Source organism: Cynocephalus volans, chromosome 14 (genome assembly GCF_027409185.1).
Source record: "Cynocephalus volans isolate mCynVol1 chromosome 14, mCynVol1.pri, whole genome shotgun sequence".
Classification (NCBI taxonomy): Eukaryota; Metazoa; Chordata; class Mammalia; order Dermoptera; family Cynocephalidae; genus Cynocephalus; species Cynocephalus volans.
The window spans coordinates 11,375,665-11,401,154 of record NC_084473.1 but is presented as its reverse complement, the minus strand read 5'-3'; the positions used below and the strand labels follow the sequence as shown (position 1 = coordinate 11,401,154).

Sequence of the window (25,490 nt, the reverse complement as noted above, 5' to 3'; positions counted from 1 at the left end):
AGGGGAGAAACAACTCTTCACCTAAGCATGCTCCTAAAGGAGTTGCTTTAAACAGTGATAATGTACTAATAAAGCATATCTAAATAGAATATTTGTTGGAATAAAAATCACATAATTTGTATTTATACTAACAGTTAGATTATAAATGCATAAGAGAGGGGTTAACTTGGATTTTTTTGTTTGTTTGTATTTTGTTGTTTTTGGTGGCTGGCCAGTATGGGGATCCAAACCCATGACCTTGGTGTTATAAGGCTGTGCACTAACCAGCCAGCCCCAACTTGGATTATATTTTTTAAAATGACAACTGTGATTTAAACAACTAAGGAATGAATGATTTTTTTGTTTTTAGTTACCGTGTTTATCTTCCTGTTGGTCCCAAGCAGTTCTAAAAGGATTAACCACAGTTTATTTTAAAACTGTACCTTACATAACTTAAAATTAGTCACATTAAAATGATTGACAGTTTTAAGACTCAGCAGAGTTCAAAGTATGAAAGTTTATTTTACATGGGAAACTGAATATTTTCTAATAAACATTTATTTACTGCATATAACAGAATAATGCCAGTCAACTAGAAGAGGAAAGCGAGTTCTTAAATGTTAAAGTTTATAAAGGAAAAGTTTATTCTATCCTATCATGAGAATAAAATCCATAAGAATTAGCTAGAACCTAGCAACACCCTTTACTGCATATATTTTCAATAGACAAAACCTGGTATTTTGTACCAAAATCTCCTAACAGTAATTGTATAGGTGTGGCCCTTTAAAAAATGGCAGCATTATGCTTAAATCAGAAGTTTGTTCTGATTTCCTCATCATAAGTAGAGATTGCAGCTAATAGTACCCTTTGTTAGGAATTACTTAAAGGCCCAGTGCAAAGTTAAGACTGTTTTGGTATACATAGTCAAGCCAGTTACATTTATACTTGCCTTGATATCCTTGCTATAGCCTAAGCAGGTGTTATACTGTACTATGACATAAAACAAGACCATCCTATTATATCTATGTTACAATTAAACATTAGTCTCAGAAAGTGAACCCTAGTAATTTATTACAATTTCACCCTGATTTTGAGTAAATCCCATTCTGTTCATGTTCACTTTTTGTTGTAAAGAGGATTTATTAAAAGATTCTGAAAGCTGAGAAATGTAGTTAGCACTTCAGAGAGAACTTAATGACTTCAAGGTTATGGTCAAAATGATCTCCTTAAAATGGGCTTCTTGTATGACTTCCATCAGTCACCAGCCTTCTCAAAACTGTAGATGGTTGAGCCCTACCGTATAAAACCTAATGGAAGTGGGGAAAGGAGGAGGGAAACTGGCATTTTTAAACAAGTACTTAAGTTGCTCTTTCGAGTCTTAAGAAAAAAAAAAAAAAAACCTTTGGCTTCAAAGTTTCTGAAATGATTGACTAAATTTATAAAAGACCATGATTTAGCAATAGCTTTTATTCCCCTTTGGTTCAGTCTTTTTGAAATCCACTTTGTCGGTAGGAATAATGTATCCATCACTCAGCCTTTTTAATGGTCTTCCGGTAGCGAAGTACTGTAGCTGTTACCCATATATTTAAAGCCAGCATGATCACAAATCGTATAAGAACTGAAATCAGTCAAAAAGGAAGAAAAAGTGTGTATTAAAAACTTTTCCCATTATAGAGCAAAATCACCTCCTAGTCTAAGTAGAAGCCTAAATAAAGCTTTACCCCTTACGCTGGAAAAGAAACTTAACTACACTATAGATCATGAGAACTTTGAACAACTTTTGGTTCCAAATATTTCTGGGGAAATGATCTTCCTGTCATAAATAACTTATTACCTTAAACACTTAAGTTAGAGTAACCTGGGTCTGGCTTTATAACTTTTTAAGGTCACTTTACTCATTTTAAGTTTCAAGGATGCTGGTGTCTCAGAACATTCTGTGTTATCAATGCATTGCACTCTTAAGATAATTCTGAAAAGCTGACCCAAATGTCAAAGCATATTTTTTATTGAAGTAACCATAAAAATGTTGTGACCAAAAAAGAAAGAAAAATGTAACTTTAACAGTGACTTAACTTCCACTTTAAGGCATGAACACTCTCCTGATAAATAATGTTTATGAGATTTAAGATATCTTTGTGATTGTAAAACACATGTAAGACGTTAGCTAAACTATTTTTTAAAAGTTATCTCCAGATATACCGATCACTTTCAGGAACAGCTGTCATAGATGAGAAATCACAATTAGAACATTCTTGTTCTTTTAAACTTAATTTTTAATGTATAGGTTTATTTTGTTGTTTAGTTATTGTTTGACTCTCCTTTCCATGCTGATAATTATTCCAAATCCTGTGGAGAAGACCCAGGCCTGTCTCCTTTCCTGTTCCCTACTTGATCAAAGTTCACACTTTGAACATTTTTATCCTACAATCAGAGCTGATGAAAAGTATATGAGCCAAAGGTACAGCCTCTGGGAAGGGACTAACAAATGCATCTGTCTGTTCTGAAGCAATATTTCTCAAATAATAATTAGCTTAATTAAAGCGTCTTTGTGCTGGGGACATTTTCTAATCCTCACAGACTAGGTGACACCATCTATTCTAATCATTTTCTAAAGATTTATAACATATGCTTGATTTGAGAATTGAAAACTCAGCCTAAGGAATTACTCAATTTTTTTTTTTTTTTTTTAAAGATGACCAGTAAGGGGATCTTAACCTTTAACTTGGTGTTGTCAGCACCAGGCTCTCTCAAGTGAGCCACGGGCCGGCCCTACTAAATTTCTTTTTTGGCTAACCAAAGTATTTTCTCCTATATCACAGCTTTTTATTTTTAAGAAAACAGAACAAGAACATGAAGTCAAATGATTATGCTGCTCCCTGCTTTAAAAAAAAAAAGAAAATGCCTTCAGAGACTTCCTACTGCCATGGGCATTTCTCTCAGGCTCTGGACTCTGGCCACTGCCAGCCTCACTTCCCTGTGCTCCTTAAACTCACTCCCCATGCCCTCCTGCAGCCCGACAGCGTCACGAGCAACGTATCCCCTTTGCTCATGGCCTTCACACATGCTGCTCCTTGTAAGTCTCTTCCTCCCCCTTCTCCACCCTTTCCTCTGATTAAATCTCTATTCATCCTTAGGATCTCAGTCTTTAAATTAATCTTCCCAGCGCCCTCAAACTAGGTCAGGTTCCGTTGGTGCTCATCCTACCCTACTCTTTTCAAAACACATTTCACAATATAATTCACTAGTTATTCATGTGATCACTGGCCATTTCCACTGCTGAAGTAGAAGCTCCACAAAGACAGGAACCTACTGTCTTGTGCATATTCTATCCCTTGTACTACAAGTAGATGCTGATTAATAAAAATGGTGACTGATGAAGACTAGGAATACATTGTTGCTGTCCTCCAAATCTATAATTCAATAGAGCCAAGTTGATCTATTAAACCATAAGATAATGAAACCCTCCCAAATGAAGGAGGCACAAATAACACAAAATTCAAAAAGAAAGTAGGAAGACAAACACTTTACTTACTTGTAAAATCATTGGTGGTCATTAAAGTTGTTATTATTCTTGCTGTAAAGGGAAATTTGCAGTAATAAATAACTTCTCATTTTGCTGATTAGCTAATTAATGTTTTTCTCTTTTAACATACTAATTTCTTAAAAGATTTTGGTAGTAGTACAGAAAACTAAAAAATATTTCATAAACATCTAAAAACCATCCACGCATCCTAGCCCAGTGGTTTTGAAGCTGCTCACAAGAGCAGAAGCAGTTCCTAGAAGGTTCTTCAGTGCTGCTCAGGGAGGCCGGCAGAGGCTGAGCTCCCCTTCCACTACCTCTGTGTGCCAACCCCCATGTCCCCACCCTCAAAAAGCAACTTTAAGAAATCTCCTTTATGTATTGAGCTGCTGGGTAGTTTCATTTAAGGAAAGGTTCCTACTAATTAAAAAGTGTTTTTAAATCACTGAATTCTACTCCCATATCTTATAAATAAGAAAACCAAGGCCCAGAAAGGGTAAGATTTTCCTAAGGGTCTTACTAGAACTGTTTTGTTTAATTCTTTTTTTTGGCATAGCCCTTCACTTGGTAAACACTTAGGAAATTGGGGTAACAGTTTAAACTGCCATATGTGAGCAACTGAATTGGGAGTTAGAGAACACTACTGTCTGCAACTCAAGGGGCATGCCTTTCCTGACTCAAACCAACCCATCGAAAGCTCTCCCTCTGCCTAACACATTTTGCATTTAGCATACATTGACATAGTTGCTTTTGGGTTTTATCTTCCAGCTAAACTGTAAGTCCTTGAAGGGCACAGACCAAATCCTATAAGATTTTTTTGTTGCCAAATTTGATAACCCAATTCTTTACTCACACACCAGGTAAACAGTTGTTGATTAAATCAGCAATTTAAATGGAAGAAATGAAGTAAGTATGTAGAAGAGACATCTGCACTCCCATGTTCATTGCAGCACTACTCACAATAGCTAAGATAGGAATCAACCTAAGTGTCCATCGGTGGGTGAATGGACAAAGAAAATGTGGTATATACACAGTGGAATACTATTCAGCCTTTAAAAAGAAGAAAATCCTGTCATTTGCAACAACATGGATGAACATGGAGTTATGTTAAATGAAATAAGCCAGGCACAGAAAGACAAATACTGCGTGATCTTACTTACATGTGGGATCTAAAAACGTAGAACTCATAGAAATAGAGAGTAGAACGGTGGTTACTAGGGGCTTGGAATGGAGAGGCGGAGAGGAGTGGAGATGTTGGTTTCACTTAGAAAGGAGGAATAAATTCAAGAGATCTATTGTACAGCATGATGACTATAGCGGGAAAAAAACTTGTAATAAATGCTACATGGAAGTAACTGGCTCCAAGGTGAACTGGAATATAGTAACCAATGGAAGAAAACTAGGACAAATGCTAAAAATGCATTTCATCTTTTTAACCCCTTTACATCATAAAGATTCAAGTTTTTAAAATACATTAGTGGATTCAATATAATCAGCCCCTTGATGCTTTTCAAAGAAGAGAGAACTTAATATTAAGCCAGATTTTGGCGCGGGGGGCGGGGAAATGTGCTTTCACCTTTTTTTGTCAACTGGAATATGGGTCTGGCAAAAAATGGACAGGAGTCTGTACTGAATCAGTCTTGTAAATATGGATATGCTTAGGAGATTCTTTCTGAATACTTATTTGCGAAGTATTAAAGCTCAAGGGACCATAACACTTCAACACCAAGTTAATACACTTCAGGTGGACCCCTGGTGCTGACAAAGGCCACCCCTCCACTTGCGTCTTGTTCTTACTCGCACAGGTGTATGAAGAGAGGCTCCAGGTCAGTGCGCTAACAGCTCCTGAGTCCCTCGTCTTCCACAGATGCTGCAGCTGCACAAACTTACTAGCCGCACTGATGAAAGTACATAAATTCTGTTTGCAGATAAAACGTGAGAAAGTCAGGAGTCTACTTGTTAAAAAAGCAAAAGAACACCGGATACCCAAAGCATTTTTGAAGACAAATTTTCAGTTCAAGTAATAACCAATTTGTACAGGGTCGAAACCTAACTTTGGTGAAAAAGAATGCAACACTGAGATGCTTATTTATAACCCACGAATTCCACTGTCCAGTGGGTAACTAATGAGCTATAGCTAGTTTGAAGCTAGGAGTAAAAAAGAATCACTGCATGGCTACAAAAGCTTATCTATCCACATCTACCAATACAAAGTAGGTAGATAGATAATATTGTTTCAGACTCTGCGGAAAACCATGCTGTTTTGAACTGACACTCACAACAGAAAACTGTGGTTCATCAGCCCTAAATTTCTAGCTATTCTAGCAAGGAGTCCACGTAGTGGTGCACTTGGGTCCTCTGCTACAAATTAGCCTGCAGCTCTGCACAGCACCTCCACCCTGAGCTGGGCCCGGGCCCACCGTTACAACTCTGCAGCAGCTGAAACTCCAGCTGCTGGGTTACATACAGACCAACTGGAGGCAGGTGAAAGACAGGAGACCAGTGAGGAGGCTACTGCAGTCACCCACGTGTGTACCAGGGTGGCAGAAACAGAAGAGGTGAGAAGTGCTCACGTTCTGGATATACTTTGAAGGTAAAACTAACAGGATTTGCTGAGGTACTGGCAGTGGGATGTGAGAAAACGAAGGCATGGCTGAGTCCAAGCTCCAGTGTTTATGGCAAGTGGAAGAACAGTTGCATTAATGCAGAGAAAGCTGCAGGAGGAGCACGTTTTCTGGAAGAGGAGTAGGGCAGGAGATCAGAAACTCAGCTTTGTACATGTGATGTTGGAGATGCTGATTAGACAGGTGAAGCTGAGGATGTGGTGGCTGGATATAAGCAGTGTGTGCTGGACGCCTGGGGCCACCTCTGTTAAAGAAGGCAGGGAGATGAGGAACCGGCAAAGACACCAGAAAGGATCAGGTGGAAGGGACGCTGGGGAGTGAGGTGCCCAGAGGCCCAGTGAACAAAGCGATTCCAGGAGGAATCTTTGTCTATGGCATCAAATGCTAGTAGCTGGCTCTAGCATGAATGAGTTGCTGATGGCCCTGACGAGAGCAGCGTGTTTATTTTCTGTCCCCAGGAGAGGGAAAGCTCTGTGAGGGGGACACTTGCTCTGTTTTCTGCTGGGTCCCCAGCACCTGGAAGAGAGCTGGCCCCGGGCCAGCCCTCAAGAAATCCCTGTTGAATGAATAAATCCTTAATAATCATGCAGTTTGGCAAATGGGATGATGAAGGTGCACATGGGAGAACTTGGGGGGAAAGAAGGGGTTACTTGGACAAGGAGGAATGATGGAGAAGAAAGTACTCCCAGGCAGAGGAGTGGAGCAAGGGCCTGGGGTCAGCCCATGGAGAGACAAAGACAGGTCACACTGGAGCAGGACTCCAATGGCATGGAGGGAGGCTCTGTGCTCTCTGGGGGCCTGGACGGAGCAGGGAAGGGCTGCAGGGGAGGCCTCGCATTTGAGAGCCAGCCTGGGTGTGGGCTCAGTGTGGGCTGGGGGGAGCTGGGCAGGAATGGGGGAGTGTGGGGGAGAAGTGGCTTTGGCACACATCAGGGCACAGGACCTCGTGATGACAAGTGCTGCTAGATGTTCTACCAGATTCATCTTTCAGAAGAGCTGTCCTTGAGATAATGAAGTGGTTTTGGTTAGGGCCATAACCAAGACCTGGACGTCTGCTTACACACAGGCTTAAACTGTCATGGAGATTATTTTTAAGTACTTTAATCATCTTTTTGTGAATAAACGATGGGTATGGGAGTTATCAACATACCCATGAGAGCAGAGCTTAGTACTTCTGTGGAAATGATTTGATTAGCAGTAAAACTATACACATCCTAAAACTTAAGATTTTTCACTACTTCAAACGGCACTCTCTCCCCTATGGGATCCTAGGGTTTTTCTGGAACGTGTGATCTCTGAAGCCCCTGTTCATGTTCCTGCATTGCAGCTCCACAACCCTCAGATCCGGCTACCTTGACCCCCAGGCCCTGGGGCCTGCCAGGGTGAATACTTATTGCGTCAGTGAAGGGGGGATCCTGGACAGCCAGAGCACAGAGCCTGGTACTCAGCCCGTGCCTGATGGAGGAAGGACTGCAGATTGTATCTTATGAATACGGTGTCATCGCTGTATGGTTAGGACACACCGCTGACTAGACACAGTAGCAGCACCCCAAACTGCAGCCTTTGACCTTTGGACCAGATTCCTGATGAGCCTATGCCACATTCCCAGAACGATGTTTCTTGGGGGTGAAGGCTGACAGCTGCTCTTTGACAACTTAATCACCTCCAAACAGCCACCCCATGAGCGCAGTAGCAGATGCTGAGATCCCAAACATCCTCGTTTGTCAGGTTGCCAGACTTATCAAAGAAAAACACAGGACACCCAGTAAAATTTGAATTTCAAATCAACAACAGGTAATTTTTTAGTATAAGTATGTCCCGTGCAATATTTTGCACCTACTTATACTACAAAAAAATTCATTGTTAATATGGCAACCCTACTTATTTGTTCTCCAAAAGTCATAAGGCTGAAACGTAACACAGAGAATCGAGTCCACTTTCCAAGAAAGGGTCACAGAGAAGATGGGGTGGAGGAGGGTAAAACTCATGAGTTTGGGTGTGGCAGGCAGTGACCTGTGACCACCAATTAGTTCCCCTCCTCCCTTTCCAGTTGGAGGGAAACGTTCACTTCTGTCAGAGAAAATCTGTGGTCAAGTGCATCCTGACCCATTATCAGAATCTCATGGAAATTTCTGGCCCTGAGCCAAGGAAAGAAAGAGTAAGCCCTTTTCCAAGGAGGGATAAAAATGTTTGGGGGGCAAAGTCAGAAAACTAATGAGTTTCTGGCCAATATGTAATTATTAACCCATGCTCAGTTCACTCTGCGACTGTGAGCTACCTCTCCAACCCGATTCTCTATGGCCCCCCAAAAAGAAAGAAAAATTTTGCCACACATCTATTTACTTGTTTATTTTGGGGGCAGCTGGTGACCACTACACATTTGAATAAGAATAATGTCTTTTAATAGAATGTCTTTTAATAGCACTGTACATTCATCCCATTACCCCTTAGCACAGCTGAAAAATCTGCAGGTTCAACATTTGATCTAGAAAGTTCTTTCCACGACAGGTGGCATGGAGAGGAGAGAAGAGAGTGGCTGCTTCGCCCCTTTTCAAGGGGCAGTACTCACCATGGCCAGGTCTATGATCCACTTCTGCAGGCCGAGGATGAACCAGGAAGACACAAATCTTACCAAGTGCTAAGGGGGCCATCAGTGGGTGGCGGCAGCTCCCCCCCTCCTGTCTCACACCAACAAACCAAGACCACAGAGAGCTACCCAGAGAAGCCACGTGTCGAACCCAGACTGCTCTGCTAGAACCGGTCAGATTTGGAAAAAACAAAACAGGTTTCAAGTCCATACCTGCCCAGACTTCAAAGAACAAAATCAGATTAGGGAGGAAAAATTCAAAGACACCTGTGTTCAAACACTATTTCCTAGGAACATTCTTAAAGGTTTTAACTGCCCACTTAATTCCTGACCATGCAGACACCTGGTCCAATTTATTGTCAAAAGGTAAGCATTCAAAAGAGAGGTCCAACATGATAAAGTAGCATTGTTCTGTAAAATTGGAGTGACATGAACTTTTGTTTACCAATTTCCCCATTTCTCCCTAACTCCACTGCAAAAATGATACAGCTGGGTGTAGACAAAGCACAGGAAGAATGACATTTGATTTGCATTCTGGCATTTGCATTGAGCTCAGTGATGCTGCAAGAACGGAGAGCCCAGCTAGAGCTGTTAAGCCAGCACCAGAGAGCCAATGGCCAGGGCAGGGAGGGGACGCCAGGAGGCTCCAGGTTGCCCTTGGGCAAGTCTCTTTCCATCTCTTGATCTTGGTTTGCTTATCTGTAAAACAGACTTACATTCCTTGTCCTATCTACCTCCTAAATGCCTAAGAGCACATAGTAAGAGATTGCTGTCATTTTAACTGATGACATTAATTAAATAAATACAGTAAATTATAAGACTATAGTGCAGACATGGCTGCAGAACCTCCCTTCTAGTAAAACACAAACGATGACCCTGTCATTTACCCAGCATGTCTGTGATCCTGGTACATCTAGTTCTTATAACAACCCTAAAAGATAAGTAGTAGTATCCCATTTCACAGATGGGGGAACTGCAGCTTAGAGAGTTTAAGGTACATGCTAGGCCACCCAGGTGGTGGCAGGGGACATGTCCGGTCTGACTCCATGCCAGGCACTTCCCACCACCCCACACCCACACCTTCACAGCCCGTGCTCAGGGCAGACAGGCCACACAGGCCATGGGCTGGCGGGTCCCTCCCTTGTTCTTCCTCCACCCTGAAGAGGCTGTAGGAATAAACAACTCAGGCCATGTCACAGACATGGCAGGGTCAGCTGACAGCCATTGCACTTCAAAAGGCTTTCCTGGCCTCTTAGGGACTCTCTACAAAGAGAGTTGGAAGAAAGCCTCGCCCTCATTCAGGAAGATGCCACCGTGTGGGGGCATGTTTGTGATGACGAGGCTCCCAGGCGCTGACTAGGAGCAGGATGTGCAGTGTGAACCAGCCATGGTGAGTCCCCACCACCTGCCAACAGGAGTGAGCAAGCTAGTCAACCAGGGGCGTGAGGGGCACGGTGCTCCATGCCCGATATTCTTCTTAGTCCTTAAATACTTTGGGGACATATCAGGGAAGGAATAAATGTGTCAGATAAACGAATAAAGTTGGACACTGTTGCTCTTTGCAGGGGTTGATTCTGTAGTTCAGCGTGTCCCCCAGATCTCCCAGTGAGATGCTAATGAGCCTGTTAGCAAAACCTGGGGCGCCCTGCTGGGGGGAGTGGGGGGAGGCCACTGTCAGGGATCCTACCAAGGGCATCTCTGGGATGCATCTGGGATTCTTTTGTAGTTTAACCAAAATTATATATCTAGTAAATGGCCCTGCTTGATAATGCATACTATTAGCAGGTCACAGCCCGAATCCCACTCCTGATTCTCAGATGCTGGAAGGATACACAGCGATGTACGGTGCAGCCTGCTTCACGTTCCCGTTAAAATGGAAGATGCAGAGGAGGAGGAGGAGGTCTGAAAGAGAACGGCTCGGAGTGAGCAGGAGGAGGGCGGACGGAGGGCAGGCCTGCTGGGAGGACAGGCCTGCTGGAGGGGCAAGGGCGTTACCTTGCGCGATGAGGATGGGGTATTCCAGGTAGGTCAGCAGCGGGTACTCGCAGTAACACTGGTACCGGAGAAACGCCAGGAACCTGGGGACGGAGGGTACACGTGTGACTGCTTGGCTGTCCAGCACCCGGGAACGCAGGTTCCTTTGCTGTGTCCTGGCACCGGTGGTGTGGAGCTCCAAGTGTCAGAGGGCAAGATTTAGAACGAAACGCACAGAGTGTCGATTTAATAATCGGAACGATTTTTGGAGCTGCCCGTAATTGCTGGGCACTGATCTCTATCAAGTCCCTTAAGGTGGTCATTTACACAGGAGGGCACACGGCTGACCAGGATGACAAGAGATGGGTCCTTCTGGACCCAGCCCTGCCTGTCTCCAAGGCTGGGGTCCGAGGGGGCTGGGGCTCACCCCTGGGTGCTGGGTCTGGGACAGGGCTTCCGAAGGCTGGCGGGAGCTGAGGAGCCCGTGTGCTAAAGAGAAGGCCACCCACAGGCGCCACCCCCGAGAGGGCAGCGGGGGAAAGATGAAGGACAAGCTTTAATTCTTCTAAGAAAATTCTAGCTTTGTGAGAGGCTGGGGTGGAGGGCTGCAGACCCCAGGACCCCACCTTTCTGGGGAGAAAAGGCCCAGCTTCCTGCCTTCCTGGCTCACAGCCAGCCCAGTCTCCTCCCTCAGGACCTGAACCCCCGCTCTGTCCCATCACGCAGCTGGTGTGTGCTCAGACCCCCAGGGGCAGGCAGGAAGGGGAACCCGAGCCCTGGGACTTCAACCCACCAGGCGCCCTGCTTCCCCCCAGGGCTCTTGTTTCCTCAGCTGGGAAGGCGCAGGGAAAAGTGTTGACAGGCGGACAGCAGCCCAGGGAGCTCGTGCCCCGGACCCTGCTTCTTTCCATGTACAAGTCTCGGCCTCGCTGGGGGCCGAGTAAGAGGGGGTCCCAGGATGGGAGGCCAGAGCCCAGTGTCACCCTGGGCATATGGGCCTCCTGTGGCCAGGCCTCTGCAAGACCGGCAGCGTCCCCTCAGCCTGACTGCTCATGGGCTCTCTAGGGGCTTTGCGGGGGGCCATCTCCCAGGTTCAAGGACAGACAGGTGCCTCTGCGCTGGATCTGCCCCTCAGTGTAGACTCTCCTCCCGCCTGGCCTCCTGAGCAGCCCCTCTCTGTGCACCTGTGAGTGAGAACAGAGGTGTGGGAGGAGGCGTGGGGGCCGGGCAGCTGCATCCCACCCCCCTCTGCAGCACTCAGCCTACAGGGGAACTGGGCCACAGCAAGCTGCCCTGCAGGCCACGCTGAAGGAATGTGCGAGAACAAAGGCCATGGGGTCTGTGTGCATTGGTCTCCCCCAGTGCAGCCAGAGACCCACAGGACAGGCCTGAGGATCTGGACTGTCTGAGCTGTGCTTGCCTTCAGGAGTCATCCACCCTGGCCTCCACACCTTACAGGCCACTTGCGGAAACTAAGGCCCAAAGAAGCCAAGGCCTTATCAGAACTCAGAGACAAGGAAGAGCTGGATTTCCTGACAGCAATCCAGGTGGTGCCGTCACCCCCCATGTTTTGTCCTCTTCTCCCAGGTGGCTGTCCTGCTGCAGTGCTTTCAGTGGGACCCAAACTCCTCAAAGCTCCTGCAGCCTGGGAGGGTGGGGGCAGTAGGGCCTTTCCTTTCCTTTTTAATGTCTCTTTCAATTAAAAATAGAAAAAAAAAAGTACTAGCTAAAATGCTCACTATAATAACATCAGGCCAGACAGTCATCTGACACCAGGCCGGCAGGTGGTTTCCACTCCCTGCCTGCTCTTTGGAGTCACTTGAGTTTTCCACCTTAACACACGTGCTGGAGATTACACAAAGACCACTCACACCTACAGGCACAGGGAGGACAGTAAAGGGGGCGCCGGGATTTGAATCCACCACTCTTCCAAAGGAATCTGACCAAGAGGCCAAAGCTCCAACAGCCTAACCCGGGAAGGGGAGCACAGGTGGCCCCAGCCAGACGCCCCGCCCTCGCACCGAGGCCCCCAGTGCAGGTCCACAGAAGGTTCCCGAGCAGGGGCTGGCAGCTCGGCATCGTGCTCCTGGAGGCGCCAGAGCCGCAGAGCTGAGGCCAGAACCCAGGAGGGCCCAGGAGGCGGAGCAGGAAGGCCCGCAAAGCTGGGCTCACGGGAGGACCACCCTCAGAGCCGCTGGGTGACAGCGGGTGAGCAAAGTAGGGGACCCGCCTGGCCAGGGGCGAGGCCGCCAGTTTCTGGTACGTGTTTTCCCACCAATCCCAGTCTTCCCAGCCAAAAAATGTCACAACTCTGCTGTTCACGTTACGTCTTTAGCTACTGAGTCGGCGCACCCACTGGAGTGTCGCAGGCCACACCCGCTCCCGCAGCAGCCTCCGCGCCTCCTGCCTGTCCAACCCCGGCCCCCTGCGGGAGTCGACTCACGTCTCCTCCACCTCTCCCTCCAAAGATCGTGCCATGGTCTGAATCCCCCCAGATATGAACATTATAATGCCAGGGGGGCCCTTAGAGCTCACAGTCTTACAAGTGAGGAAACCGAGGCTGGAGAAAGAGGGTGATGGTGCGGGGTGGATTTAAGGGCCACGTATGTGGGAAAGGCTCGCGGTGCAGGTGCCTTGCTCAAGGCCCGCAGGTTTCGTCCCTAACGGGCCAAGTGCTGCTTCCGACGAGTCTCCGTTTTCTCATCTGTAAAATGGGCGCGCGTCGTCCGCTCGTACCGTGCGGGGCTTGGTGCGCTCACGAGGGTGTTGAGCAGCCCTGGGAAGGGCCCCCATCCCCAGGGATCCCGGTGGATTCTCAGCCGCCGGCGGCAGCGCGGGAGCTCGGGGACCGTCCCCGCCCTACTGAGTTAGACCCGGCTCCACCCCGGCCGCGGGGGCGAGGAGGAAGGCGGTTGCCCGCCGCCCCGACCTTACCCCGCCAGCTCCAGCAGCAGGCTCGAGAGGCTGATGCCCCGCGCGCTGCGCGCCGCCAGCACGGCCGAGATCTGCGGCAGCTTGAGCGCGGCGCACACGCCCAGCGTGGTCCAGTTGCAGAACCACAGAAGCGCTGCCTCCATGGTGCCCGCGGGGCGCGGGGACCCGGCCGCACCGTTGGGACCTAGCCACTCCTTCCGCCTTCCCTGTAGGAGGGCCTGGCCCGCCCCCGCCCTGCCCGGCTCCTTGCCCCGCCCCGCCCCGCCCCCGCCCGACTCTTCTCCCCACCCCGCTTCTTGCCCCGCCCCCGTGCCGGGGCGCCCCGCCCCTCATCGCCATTTGCCCCGCCCCGCACTTCCCGCTGCGCACGCGCCGTTCGCTCTTCCTCTCTGAGCCCACCCGAGCCGCGGCGCCCCGCCCCTTCCCCTCCACCCTGCCCGCTGCGCATGCGCCGCTTCGCTCTTCCGTGCTGAGCCCACCCGCGCGGTCATGGGCAGCTGGGAGATACTCTGACGGTCCGCTATCCCACGGGCACCCCTCGCGGGGACGGGCCTTTCTGTTGGGATTTTTCCCTCCCCCCAGTGTTTGTGTTTGTTTTCCTGACTCCTCATTTTAGAGACTAAGACTTTTCACGACGCCAGCGAGCCGACTTCTTGTGTGTCGCAGGTGGGGAGGCAGCCTGCAGAGGCTCCAGGACCTCCCGAGTTCCTTTCCAGAGCCACGTGGGCCTCTCCGGCTCCGGAGGGAAGGCCTCCTTCCCGGGGACGTGGGCCCTAGACCCAGACACCACAGCAGCCTCGCACTTCAGAGTGAAACTTCCTGTGAGGAGGTGGAATCGATGCCATTGGTAAAAGAAGGACACTTGGGTGTGGCCTCTGAGCCACAAAACGAGGGGAAGGGAAGGGCGCATTCTCCCGCCGCTGCGCCTCTCCAGCCCCACCCTCCCCTCCAGCTTCCCCAGCCCTCACCCACTGCCATGGAAAAAAACGAGAAGACGCTGAGACCCTCCCTCCCCAGGCTAAATGTGCTTGCCCTTGCCCTCGCTAGACTGCTAAACAGTGGACAACTGGGGCTCTTAAGAAAAATAAAACAGAGAAATAAGGAGCTTTCTTACAAGCGCCAAAGGCTTCTCAACAGCAGCGGTGACAACTGTAGAAACATCTAGAATCTGTTGAGTGCCTCCTGGTTGGAAGTTCCTGGTCCTGCCACATGGCGGTGGCTCCCCTTCCTCCCTTCTCTCTGCCTCCGCCTTAGATTCCATTTATTGTAGTGGGTGGCTGGGGTCTGGCAGCAAGAGGGATCTTTGTGAGGTGTTATTGCCCCCAGGGCCACCTAGGTAATGTGTCTTCTCTTGCGTGGAATAAACACTGACCCTGGCCAAGGACAGAAGCCCCTGATGCTGCCTGCTCTGGGGATCAGCTGGATGAGTCAGGGTTGTAGGAGAAGGATTTTTACCTGGCTCCTAGACACCTCCCTGCACTGGCTGCTTTGCATGGAGACCAGGATGTGGGCGACTTTGGTGTCAAGCAGACCTTAGCTGTCCTCCCAGCATTGGCCCTCACATGCTACATGGTCTTGGACAAACATTTAACTTTCCTGTATCTCAGTTTCTTTATTTTCAACAGGGAAAACGATCCCCACCACGGAATGTTACAGAAAGGCACATAGTAGACGCTCAATAATGGTAGTTCCCCACCAGGTGCAAACTAGCAAAACATTTTTGGGAGCTGTGGGCACTGCCTTTGCTCCTGAAGCTGCGGGGGGTGGGTGGTTTTTGGTGGAGTTGGTTTGGGCCCTGCGGGAAGGTGTTTGGGTCCCAGCCCCCATGGTCCTAGTGAGATACCCCAATAGCATGCCGGCTCTCCCCACATCCCCCCCCCCCATGGTTGCCTCAAAACATCTGATCTTCCAGGCCCTTTTGAATCTTCAGGAAGTTGCGGAGTGCCAGGATGAGGGGTTTTCCACAGTGCACACCAACTGGGATGTCTGTCCTGCACAAGACTGTGTCCCGTGTTGTAGAACTCACCTGCTCCCCATCAGCTCAGCTGCACGGACACAGTCTGTGTCATGAGCCAGACCCCAATCCTCGTCTCAGCTGAGTGGAGGAGTCAACTCCCTGGCTGGAGCTGGCAAGAAGTGCCTTCTGGGGGGCCTTGGAATTGAACCCTAACTGATTCAGTTTCCCCGGCTCTTCTCTGCAACAGAGGCGACCTGAGCTCAGGAGCTGCTGGTGGTAGCCATTCCCCCACCTTGGTTTTTTTAAATTCCTAAACCTATAGAAAGGTTGCAAGAATAATACAATGACACTCAAGTACTCTTCACCTAGATCAATCGATTGTTGACATTTTTACCCACATTTGCTTTATTTGTTTCTACACACCAAACAATTTTTTGTTAAGCCGTTTGCAGCTTGTTAGGGACATCATAACACTTTCCTAAATACAGCACTTTAGCGTATACCTCTGGACAACAACAGCATTCTTCCACAGAACCTGGATGTAATCATCACACTCTGCAATTTAACATCAATACACTGCTGTTATCTAATGTTTAGTCCATATCATCTAATATTTAATATTTAGTCCGTAACGTGTCCTTTGTAGCTGCTTTTGCTTTGACCCAGGAGTTGGTCGAGGGTCACGTTCTGTACTGTCTTTAATCCGAATCACTTCCTCAGCCTTCCTTTGTCTTGTATGACACTGACATTTTTGAAGAATCAAGGCCAGCTGTTTGGCAGAATGTCCCTCTGTTCGAGTTTGCCTAGAGTTTCTTCCCGATATACTCAGGTTACACTTTTCCTAGGGGCAGGGGTGGTGTCCTCCCCAGCGCATCACGTTGGGAGACGTGAGGACAGCTGTCTGTCACTGGTGAGGGGAAGCTTAATAATTTGAAGAAGACAATATCTTCTATATTTCAGCATTTACTATAATCCAAGAATCTTTCACCCAGTGACTTTAATTTCTTTTATTGATTTTTGCCTAAATCAGTTATTACTATGATCATAAAAATGGTGATTTTCTGTTATAATTTATGCCATATTCTTCAACAGAAAAGAGTTTTTCATCAGTACTTGAATTTTTAAAAAGTTATTGGTATGAGCTCATGGATTCACTATTGTTATTATTATGACTGTTATTGAGTGCGGTTTGTGGGCACTGGCTGTGGGGGGGGGCGCTGTTACATCAATTTGAGGCTCATATTGTCCCAAATTTGGTGAGCAGGAGCCCCTTCAAGTTGCCTTTTAGGTTTCCTTGTCATTTTTTGAACACTTCCTTACTGTCTGGCACAGGAAGACGCTCCAGCCTCACCTTGCATGATCTGTGGGTGGTGGGCACTTTTTGTCATGTGGAAGCACAGACGCTGCTTCTGCTACAGAGCGAGTGAGGCAGAGGTGTCAGAGAAGGAGTGACAAACAGTGAAGAAAGAATCCTTCGGGCCTCACTATGGCTCTTGAGCTTCTGACTCCAGTCCCTTCCCGGAGCCCTGCTTCTCCGCAGCCCATGGGGTCCTGATGCCCTGTCTCTTTATTGATGAGGCCCCTTTTGCTTCTCCTAGCGTGGCTCCTGCAGGCCTGGTGCCCACTTCTCCATGGCTTCCTGGCCCATCCAACCTCCCTTGTTCTGGCCCAAACAAGACAAGAGACAGGCTGGCATGGAGATTTTAGAGCACATGCCCCTCCGTCCTGACTTCCTTGGCTCCCAGCAAGTGAGACGGGGAAGGTTGGAAGCAGACATCCTCTTGAGAAGAAGCAGACATGAGGCTGGCTGGTCAGCTCACGTGGTTAGGGCATGGTGCTGATAATACCCAGGTCAAGGCTTTGGATTCCTTTACTGGCCAGCCACCAAAAAAAATAAAAATAAAATAAAATAAATGAAAGAAGCAGATGTGGTAGGGAGCAGAGGGTAGGTGGCCTGGCTGTGAGGAGAGGTCTCCTGTGATGACGCCTCTCACAGGGGAGCACGGCCTGACAGGTCAGCTGCAGAGGTCAGAAGGCCTCAGGGTGCTTGCGTGGCTGAGGGTGGCCCTTGTGGTCTGGGGAGGTGGCGTGAGAAGAATGTGCCCCAGGAAGCTGTTGGTCCAAGAGAATGGGAGACGTGGGACAGACTCAGACCCTACCTGAACCTTGTCGCTAAATCCAGCTGAGGCTAACATTGATCAGCCAACCCCCAGCTATGTGCAGACATGTGAGTGAGAAATGGAGTGTTCTGTTATATTGCCCAAAGGACCAAGAAACCTGTGTTACTCAGAGAATAGAATCCTGGAGCTGGAAATGCCTTTAGAATCTGTCTCCATCCCCCTGAACCCCATTTTACAGCTGTGGAGACTGAGGCCCACAGTCTCAGAGGGGAATGAGGCATGGAGAAATCAGACGGAAGATGGATTCTGGCTCTTCATCAGCTGCGTGAACCTGACCAGATTGAGCGAAGTCTTCGGTTTAGTTTCCAAACCTCACAAATGGTGTGATGGAGTTTGGATGTGTCATCCCCTCCAAAAGTCATGTGGAAATTTGACCTCCAATGTGGCAGTGCTGGAAACTGATTGAGCCATGGGGGCGGATCCCTCATGAACAGATTAATGCTCTCCCTGGAGGAGGGGGGGTGTTAGTGAGTGAGTTCTCGCTCTATTAGTTCCCGCAAGAACTGATTGTTTAAAAGACGCTGGCGCCTCCTCTCTCTCTTTCTCTCTCTTGCTTCCTCTTGCCATGTGATCTGCTTGTACCCACTGGCTGCCTGCCACTTTCCGCCATGAGTAGAAGCAGCCTGAGGCCCATGCCAGATGCAGCTGTCCCAGAATCGTAAGCCTAATAAACCTCTTTTCCTTGTAAATTACCCAGTCTCAGGTATTTCTGTTATAGCAACACAAACAGACTAAAACATGGTGACAATAAAACCTACAAAAAAAGGCAATTTGGGTAATGTGCGCAGCAGAGTCTGCATTGTTTGTTAACTGGCTATACCTCCAGGAGTGGCAGAACTGTCATGGTCCCTGTCCCTTCTACCCTTCTTCCAGTAGAGAAGTTCTCTATGATTCTCTCCAATCTGAACAGTCTCAACCATCTGCAGCCATATTTAAGCTGGAGATCTCCTGTACGTCTAACTTCTACCCTCTCCTTCAAATAGAAATAACTCTATTTTTCTGGATGTAAATATAATACAGAGTGTGCTCTTGGCAAGAATGCAGAAGGAGCCACCAGCAGCTGTCTCTGTACTCACCCAGCCAAAGGGCAGGCACTTGACCTTCACGTGATGCTACCACGATGTGACCTTGACCCTTGCTTGTACTGGCCACTGACTTTTGCCCAGACACGTGATCTCAGACTGGACAGGGAGACCAGCTTCCGTCTCTGACTCTGAGAAGGCAGCTGCGGGTGCAGATCCCAGTGTGAAGGGTGCGTCCAGCGTGCCTGCTTTGCCTCTTCCCGGCTGAGTCAGATGCGGCCTGGTCCATCCCAGGCTCACGCAGGGCCGGGGTGTGGCGGTGAAGTGCGGTGGGCTTTGTCTTGCATGGAAATAGTGTGTCCTGCCTAACTCCTGATAACACCGATGATCTCTGCTTGGTGGTGGGGACCTTGGAGATCCGGAAAATCAGTTTCCCCTTCCTGAGGCCCAGAGACTTTCTTTAAGCAGAAAAACCCTATAATTTACTAAATATTTGGGACTCAGTTTAGTGAGGATTAAAGAGGTTCCATATAGCATAGTGCTTAAGTATACAGTCCCTGGAGCTAGACTAAAGTACTGAGTTTGGAGCCCAGTTCTACCTCTTGCCAGCTGTGTGACCTTGGGCAATCCACATAACCTCTCTGTGCCTCAGTTTCCTCATCTATAGGGCACGACGATACCTATCTCATAAGCTTGTTGAGAGGATTAAATGAATTAATACACATAAATGACAGAGACATTTTCGGTTAGCTGTAAAGCTGAATAAAACCCAAGCAAGTGTCAAAGAAAAAGCAGCCATTGCAGCCCTGACCCCTCTCCTCTCTCCAGGAGGCCACAGATCAGGGCACACAGGACTAAAAGCCCTAAGACCCTGGATAGGCTTATGGCTGGGCTTCGACTTGCCTTGAGAAGTTTGGGATTTTGTTTGGCCTCTGAGTCTCAGCTTTTGCCTGTGTTAACGAATATGATGTCCCCATCTGTCAACTTCTGTGGGTTGCTGTGAGGAATGAAGGAGAAAATAGATGTGAATGGTTTACACTGAAAAAAAGAAAAGAAATCAGTAAATAAATAAATGCTTTACACTGGAAATGTGTGTTATTGCTTTTGTTTTGGGCGGGTTTTTTTTATTTCGTTTGTTTGTTTCCCCTAACACAACAGGCATCTTGCTCCTGTGCCAGTCCAGTCTAGGGGGATGACTCTGCTCCACGCACTCACTCAGGGTCCCCTCTTGTCCCTGATGGGCTCCCTCCAGTCTCCCCACATCCCCCAGGTCCTCCCCCTTCTTCAGCTGGTGGGGAGAGGAGAGCAGGCCAGTGCATGGGACTGACATTCTGTGGAGGACCAGGCCTGGGAGTGGGGCCACTGCATCTGCTGCCATTCCACCAGCCATGGCTCCACCACATGATCTGCTTTTTAAATCACGGGGAAAATACAGCCTCGCTGGGTGCTCAGGAAGAAGAGAACTTGGATTTTTGAAAGAACGAACTCATTTGTTTTTAACCAGCAAAGAGGAATGAAGCTCTTTCTCTAATTTTTGCTTGGACATAAGGGGACCAGACTAACATGGCCTTTTGGATGGGAAAAGAGACCAACACTTGGCAAGTGTCCCTTCCCTGCCAGGCCCTGGGCCAGTGCTGCCCACGTGAGCATCACTCTGGGCCCCAGGCCCCCTGCTCCCCTTTACTGCTGTGGCCTAAGCCCAGACCCAGGCCCTCCCCATCTGCCCCATGGGATAGCCAGGGTGGCAGAGAGTGTGGACAGAGGATGTGCAATGGATCCAGGTCACAGGCTCCCAGGGGCTGCCTGGGCTGCCTCAGCTTGTGTCCCTGGAAGGCGGGCTCCTTCCTGCTCGAGTCTAGCCTAACCCTGACCACCCTGGTGAGGCTGGAAGTGAACAGACACAGGTAACAGGGGAGAGAGGCTGACCTCGAGGGAGCAAGCCCTCAGCAGCCCCTGTCTGAGGACCCACGTCTCCCCCAGGTCCTCCTCCCCAAGACAGTGGCGTCCTATGCAAACACATCCTCACACGGTGTTCCAGCCTCTGTTCTATACGACTGCGCACATTAACTCATTTAATCTTCACAACAACCTTATAAAATCAATACTATTACTATCCCTATTTCTGCTAGGCAGAAAAATGGCCCAGGAAAGAGTCTACGTCGTAATCCCTGGAACATGTGAATACGTCGCCTTGCATGCAAAAGGGATTTGCTGATGTTATTAAGGACCGTGAGATGGAGAGGTTCTGGTGGGTAATCAGGGTGGGCCCAGTGTAATCACAAGGGTCCTTATAAGATGGAGGAGGGAGGCAGGAGAGAGAGAGAGGTCTGAAGACGCTTCCATGCTGGCGGACGTCTGGCCTCCAGAGCCCTGAGATGACACATCCCTGTTTTAAGCCGCTCGGTTTGTGGTCCTTTGTTCCAGCGGCCCTAGGAAACACACACACCATATTACAGATGGGGAGACGGAGCACGGAGGGTTGAGCAACCTGCCTGAGGTTACCCAGCTCGTCAGCATCAGGAGCGGGATCCGAACCCAGGCGGCGGCCCCTGACCCCAGCGCAGGACTCCCTCTCCTGGGGTGTCCATGGCTCCCGCGCTGGAAGTGCTGGGGTTACATGGCCTTGGGCAAGTTACTCGTGTAAAATGAGCCACGAGGGGCCTCTCACATATTGTCGTGGGGCTCAGGGACAGTCAAGATCCGGGCTGACATGAGGGATATTGATGGGTACTGTCATGGGCCAGGAAGCTTGGGCCTCCCTGTCCCCCCACCCACCTGAGGGAGGTGGCCGAGATCTGTCGCCTAGATAGGCTGCAGCTGGACTTCCAGCTTCTTCTTCCAAGCCCCTTCCACGAAGAAGTAGTCCATGCTGGCCAGGGTCTTCCCCAGAGGTGTGTCCACACTGCCGCCCACAACCTGGTTCGAGGAATTGGGGACTGTGTCCGAAAAGAGAGGCGCATACTCTTATTGCCCTGAGGAGAGGGGACAGTCCCAGTCACACACAGCACAGAAACAGGAGGGACCTGCATGCTGTCGGGACGCTCAGGGTGGGAGAGAACGGGGCAGGGAGTGGCTGGCTCTCCGTGTGAAGTGTCTCCACGTGCTGCCCAAGACTGACACGACTCCACAGCCTTTGCTGGCTCGTCCCCCTCATCCTCGGTCAGGTCCTTCCCCAGGCACCTCCCAGATACCCTTGATGTTTACCCTGTGACTTGCGGTGATCAAGACCATGTCTTATTCTTTCTGTCCCCTTGACCTAAGATGCTGCTTCACATATGGTGGAAAGCCATAGGTTTTGATTTGGTTTTTGGTGAATTTTTACTTAAAGTATAACATTTACACAGAAAAGTACACAAACAACAACTGGACAGCTCAACAAGTTTTCACAAAGTGAACATGCTTGTGTAACTCCACCTACATCAAGAAATATGACCAGCCCCCAGACACCTCCTTTCAACCCCTCAGTCACTATCGCTGCCCCCAGGGTGACCTGCTCTTGACCTCTATCACCATGCATTAGTTTTGCCTGGTTTTGAACATTTTTTTAATGGAATCATGTCTCTTCTGTCTGGCTTCTTTCTTTCAACGTTATGTTTGCAATCACTCACGTTTTGTGCGTGGTTGTGATTCATTCACTCTCACTGCTATATGGTATCCTGTGGTGGGAACTGTGGGAATATTCCACACGTTATTTATCTATTCCACCCCCAAGAGTGTTTGGGTTGATTCCAGTTTTCGGCTCTTATGAGGATTGCTGCTCTGAGCATCCATGTGCACGCCCTGTGTTGAACTCTGTAACTGATGGATGAATGAATGAATGAGTAAACATATGAATTAAGAATAATCTGAGGAGTGGGGGATATCCTCAGCTGTCCCTGCCTCTGGTTAGGGTTAACTTTGTGCTACCCTGCATCTAATAAAAGTGACATGACCAGTCAAATAATGAGGTCCTGGCTTCTACCTGAGAAAGTCCATGCCTCGGTGGCCCCACCTTGGGTGGGACGCAGATGTCATAGGTTGTTAATACATAGCCCTTGGCAGGGACAGGCTCTTATAGGCTGGGAGCCTGGACCAGAAGCTCAGTGCAGGATTTCAGGTCCCATGAATGAGGTTCTGTCTCTGAGGGCAGACAGCAACCAGCCCAGCAAGTCCAAAACGCAGGCATGAAACCTTTCTCAACCTCGCAAAGGCCATGTCAGTGTGGCCACCGCCTTGGTGCACCTTCTACTCTGCTCCTTTTCCAGGTTGGTTCTGTGACCATTCTTTCCATGGCTAGATTCATTCTCCCATCCACTCATTCATCCAGCATGAACTGAGTGTTAACTCCTGCACTGGGGCTGGGGACAGGGCACACGCTGGGGGTGGGATACAGCCAGGACTCCATCTTTGCCCTTTCTCTTGTGGAGCTCACAGCCTGGTGGAATTGTTCGCTGCGACATTACATTACATGCTGCGCCAAAGGAATGGGTTAGACATGCTGGTGAGTGAAAAGAAGGAGGGCTCTGGTCAAGCCTGCTCAGGAAAGGGAAACTTCTCAGAAGAGGAGGCACTTGAGCAGGGTCTCAAAGAGTGAATGGGAGTCCTTCAGGCTGCCCAGGCGGGAAGAGAATGTCAGGCAGGGGCACATCGTGCACAGACGCACAGACAAAAGAGAGCATGTCAGTGGGGGGTAGGCAGTGAGGCTGGGAAGTGGGCAAGGTTAGGTCACAGGAAGCTTCGTAAGCCACCCAGAAAATTTCAGACTTATTCAGGGATTGCAGTCAGGGGAGTTACATGGTCAGTTTTGCAGTTTCGGGAAATTACTCTGGTGGCAATGTGGAAGATGGATTAGAGATGGTGATATTAGAGGCAGGGAATTAGTCTACGAAGTCCTTTCACCCAAACTCATTCTCCTTTTTGGGCACACCACACACGTATAACTACACATTGCTGACATCCTCAACTAGGGAGAAAATTTCAGCGGCAGATGCCTATCGTTTCAGGTTGGTTCATTTTAATAAAATCAAGAAACGGTAGGAGGGAAATTTCTAAATGTTGTCTATAAATATTTACTTTTCCATCAGACTCTGAGTTTCTTGAAACAAGAGCATTCATCCCTATACATTCCGGCATCTAGCACAGAGGGGATCCTCAATCAATGTTAGTCTGAATGGAGGAAAGAATGAATAAGTATTCAAACTGCAAGTATATTCGACAGGAACATATTTTGCCTTCCCATCAGGTCATAGTCCTTTAGGAAACTCCAATTTTGAATCCTGGAAAGGAAAAACACATTGGCAGTGTGAGTTCTCTCTGGGACACTTTTATGAATGAATTTCACTGTGTCAAGTCAATGCAACTATGTATCACATGGAAGAACTCAAGAATGTTTTTTAAGCGAAACAAATGCTAAATGTCAACTGGGTATTTATGTTGTATCCTATAAAATGAACAAACATTTCAACGACCAGTGACTTTGCCTAGAGTGGCAACTTTGACACTAGAAGATGTCTCAGACTGCCTAAAAAAACCAGTGGCTACAATCTTACCACGTGCCTCTATGCATTTCCAGAAGGCCACAGTAGGAGTCCTCAAATATTCTGTAAATAAATAGTTTTCCTGTCCCCAAACCTTTGTCACCTCTCAGTGTGTGTGGGAGAGAAAGGTGGGGGAGGGGTGGGAAGAAGGCAGGATGACCACCAGCAGGATGGCATCAGCTGCGATGGCTGTTTAATTTTTATTTGAATATTTTTAAGAAGTCAAACAGTTTTACAAGACAGAATAAAAACAGCCTTTCCTGCCCCCATCCTCACAGCCCCTGAGCCCCATGTCCTAGAGTAAAACTGTTTCCTGTCTTTTACTTATTTTTTCAGGCCATTTGCCTCCATATTTTGAAACAGTGTGCTTATACTGCTGTTTCCTGATTTTATAAAAAGTTTAAGCTGATCTATTGACTTTCTGTTATGGGAGATGATGAGTTAGAATTCTTACTCCCCTCACTTCCCCTAATTCTTCTGGATGATTATATTATAGATCTTGGTTAAATCAACATCCCTATGATTATGTAAACACTGGTCACTGACGAATGGTGGAGTATGATATGATCCCACTGCCTTTCTTGAACAACTTAGTTTTTTCTTGAGCTAGTAATTACGTTTTCTTCCAATTTTCTTAAGTTTCTGTGTACTGAACATTGATTCCAAATGCTCCAACAAAGTAGTAAAGCCCCTCTCAATATTATTTTCCACACAATCAAATGCATCAGGTACTCAACAATTCTTTTTAAAATTTTTCTCTAGGACCTCCCTGAGAAGGCCTGTGTTCTCCTGCACCCCCTGGCCTGGTGGCACCCCAAGGTCACAGTGCTGGTCTCTTCCTTCACCATCACCCCAGGAGTTCTCTCTTTGGGGATCCCGAGTCTTCCTTTGTTTTTGTGGAGCACATCCTTCAGTATCTACGGACTCATGTATTTCTTTGTTTTTGGAAAGTGCTGACATATTTTCTCTTCAATTATTTCATCTCTCCCTTTCTCTCCTTGGGGAGTTCTGTTTAAAGGTATGTTGGACCTTCTTGTTCAGTTTTGATGGTCTTTAATTCTTCTTTCGTGCTTTTCATCTTGTTTTGCTGAGTAATTTCTACTAATCTATCCATTGTTATTAATCTACCAATTCATCTTCAGTGTGTTTTATATTTCAACTTTACATGTGCATTTTTATTGCTAGAAGTTTTTTTGG

The 25,490-nt window shown here is 48.1% G+C and overlaps 1 protein-coding gene across 1 annotated transcript; it reads right to left on the bottom strand.

The window, feature by feature from the left end:
* Nucleotides 1-658: 658 nt before the first annotated feature.
* SLC66A3 (solute carrier family 66 member 3) lies at nt 659-13,761 on the bottom strand. The gene is made up of 7 exons (XM_063078806.1): nt 13,619-13,761; nt 10,706-10,788; nt 10,543-10,612; nt 8,693-8,750; nt 5,297-5,417; nt 3,512-3,553; nt 659-1,597 (listed from the first exon to the last, which is right to left on the bottom strand). Exons 1-7 carry the CDS (start codon nt 13,759-13,761, stop codon nt 1,506-1,508), a joined length of 609 nt encoding a protein of 202 aa, XP_062934876.1. The 3' UTR covers nt 659-1,505.
* Nucleotides 13,762-25,490: the final 11,729 nt, after the last annotated feature.